Genomic DNA, 381 nt, shown 5'->3' with positions numbered 1-381 from the left:
ATGTTCTGGGGGCTGGGAGAGGGCAGCAGCATGGGTTGTGCAGACGTGATGCCAGGCAGGCACGCCTGCATGGGCATTGCCAAAAAAGCAGCTGGGGGGGCAAACCCCCAGCTCCTGGGCAGTTCCCCTCCCAGCTGCGGCTCAGCAGGAGCAGCCCCCCCAAAAGATGCTCCCCAGCCCACGTCTCTGTCCCTCACACCCCCAGCGTGGACGTCGGAAGGTCCCCCCACGTCCCCTATGTCTATGTCAGCCACCACGGGGAGGTGCAGAACCTCAAGCCCATCCAGGTGATGACCGCCTGCAGCCTGGACATCTACAACTTCCCCTTCGACGTGCAGAACTGCTCGCTCACCTTCACCAGCTGGCTGCACCACAGTGAGT

At 63.3% G+C, this 381-nt stretch overlaps 1 protein-coding gene across 1 annotated transcript in view; it reads left to right on the top strand.

Moving 5' to 3' along the window:
- Positions 1-381, top strand: part of LOC104547805 (5-hydroxytryptamine receptor 3A-like) — a gene marked incomplete at its 3' end in the record, with an annotated part of 4,455 nt that overhangs the window by 2,683 nt on the left and 1,391 nt on the right. The window contains exon 5 of the mRNA XM_010193638.1: positions 206-375. Within this exon, the coding sequence (XP_010191940.1) occupies positions 206-375 (170 nt within the window). The remainder of the gene's footprint in view (positions 1-205; positions 376-381) is intronic.

Source organism: Mesitornis unicolor, unplaced genomic scaffold, assembly GCF_000695765.1.
Source record: "Mesitornis unicolor isolate BGI_N332 unplaced genomic scaffold, ASM69576v1 scaffold39871, whole genome shotgun sequence".
In the NCBI taxonomy this organism is placed as follows: domain Eukaryota; kingdom Metazoa; phylum Chordata; class Aves; order Mesitornithiformes; family Mesitornithidae; genus Mesitornis; species Mesitornis unicolor.
The sequence above is the reverse complement of the archived record's forward strand: the minus strand, read 5'-3'. Positions and strand labels throughout refer to the sequence as shown.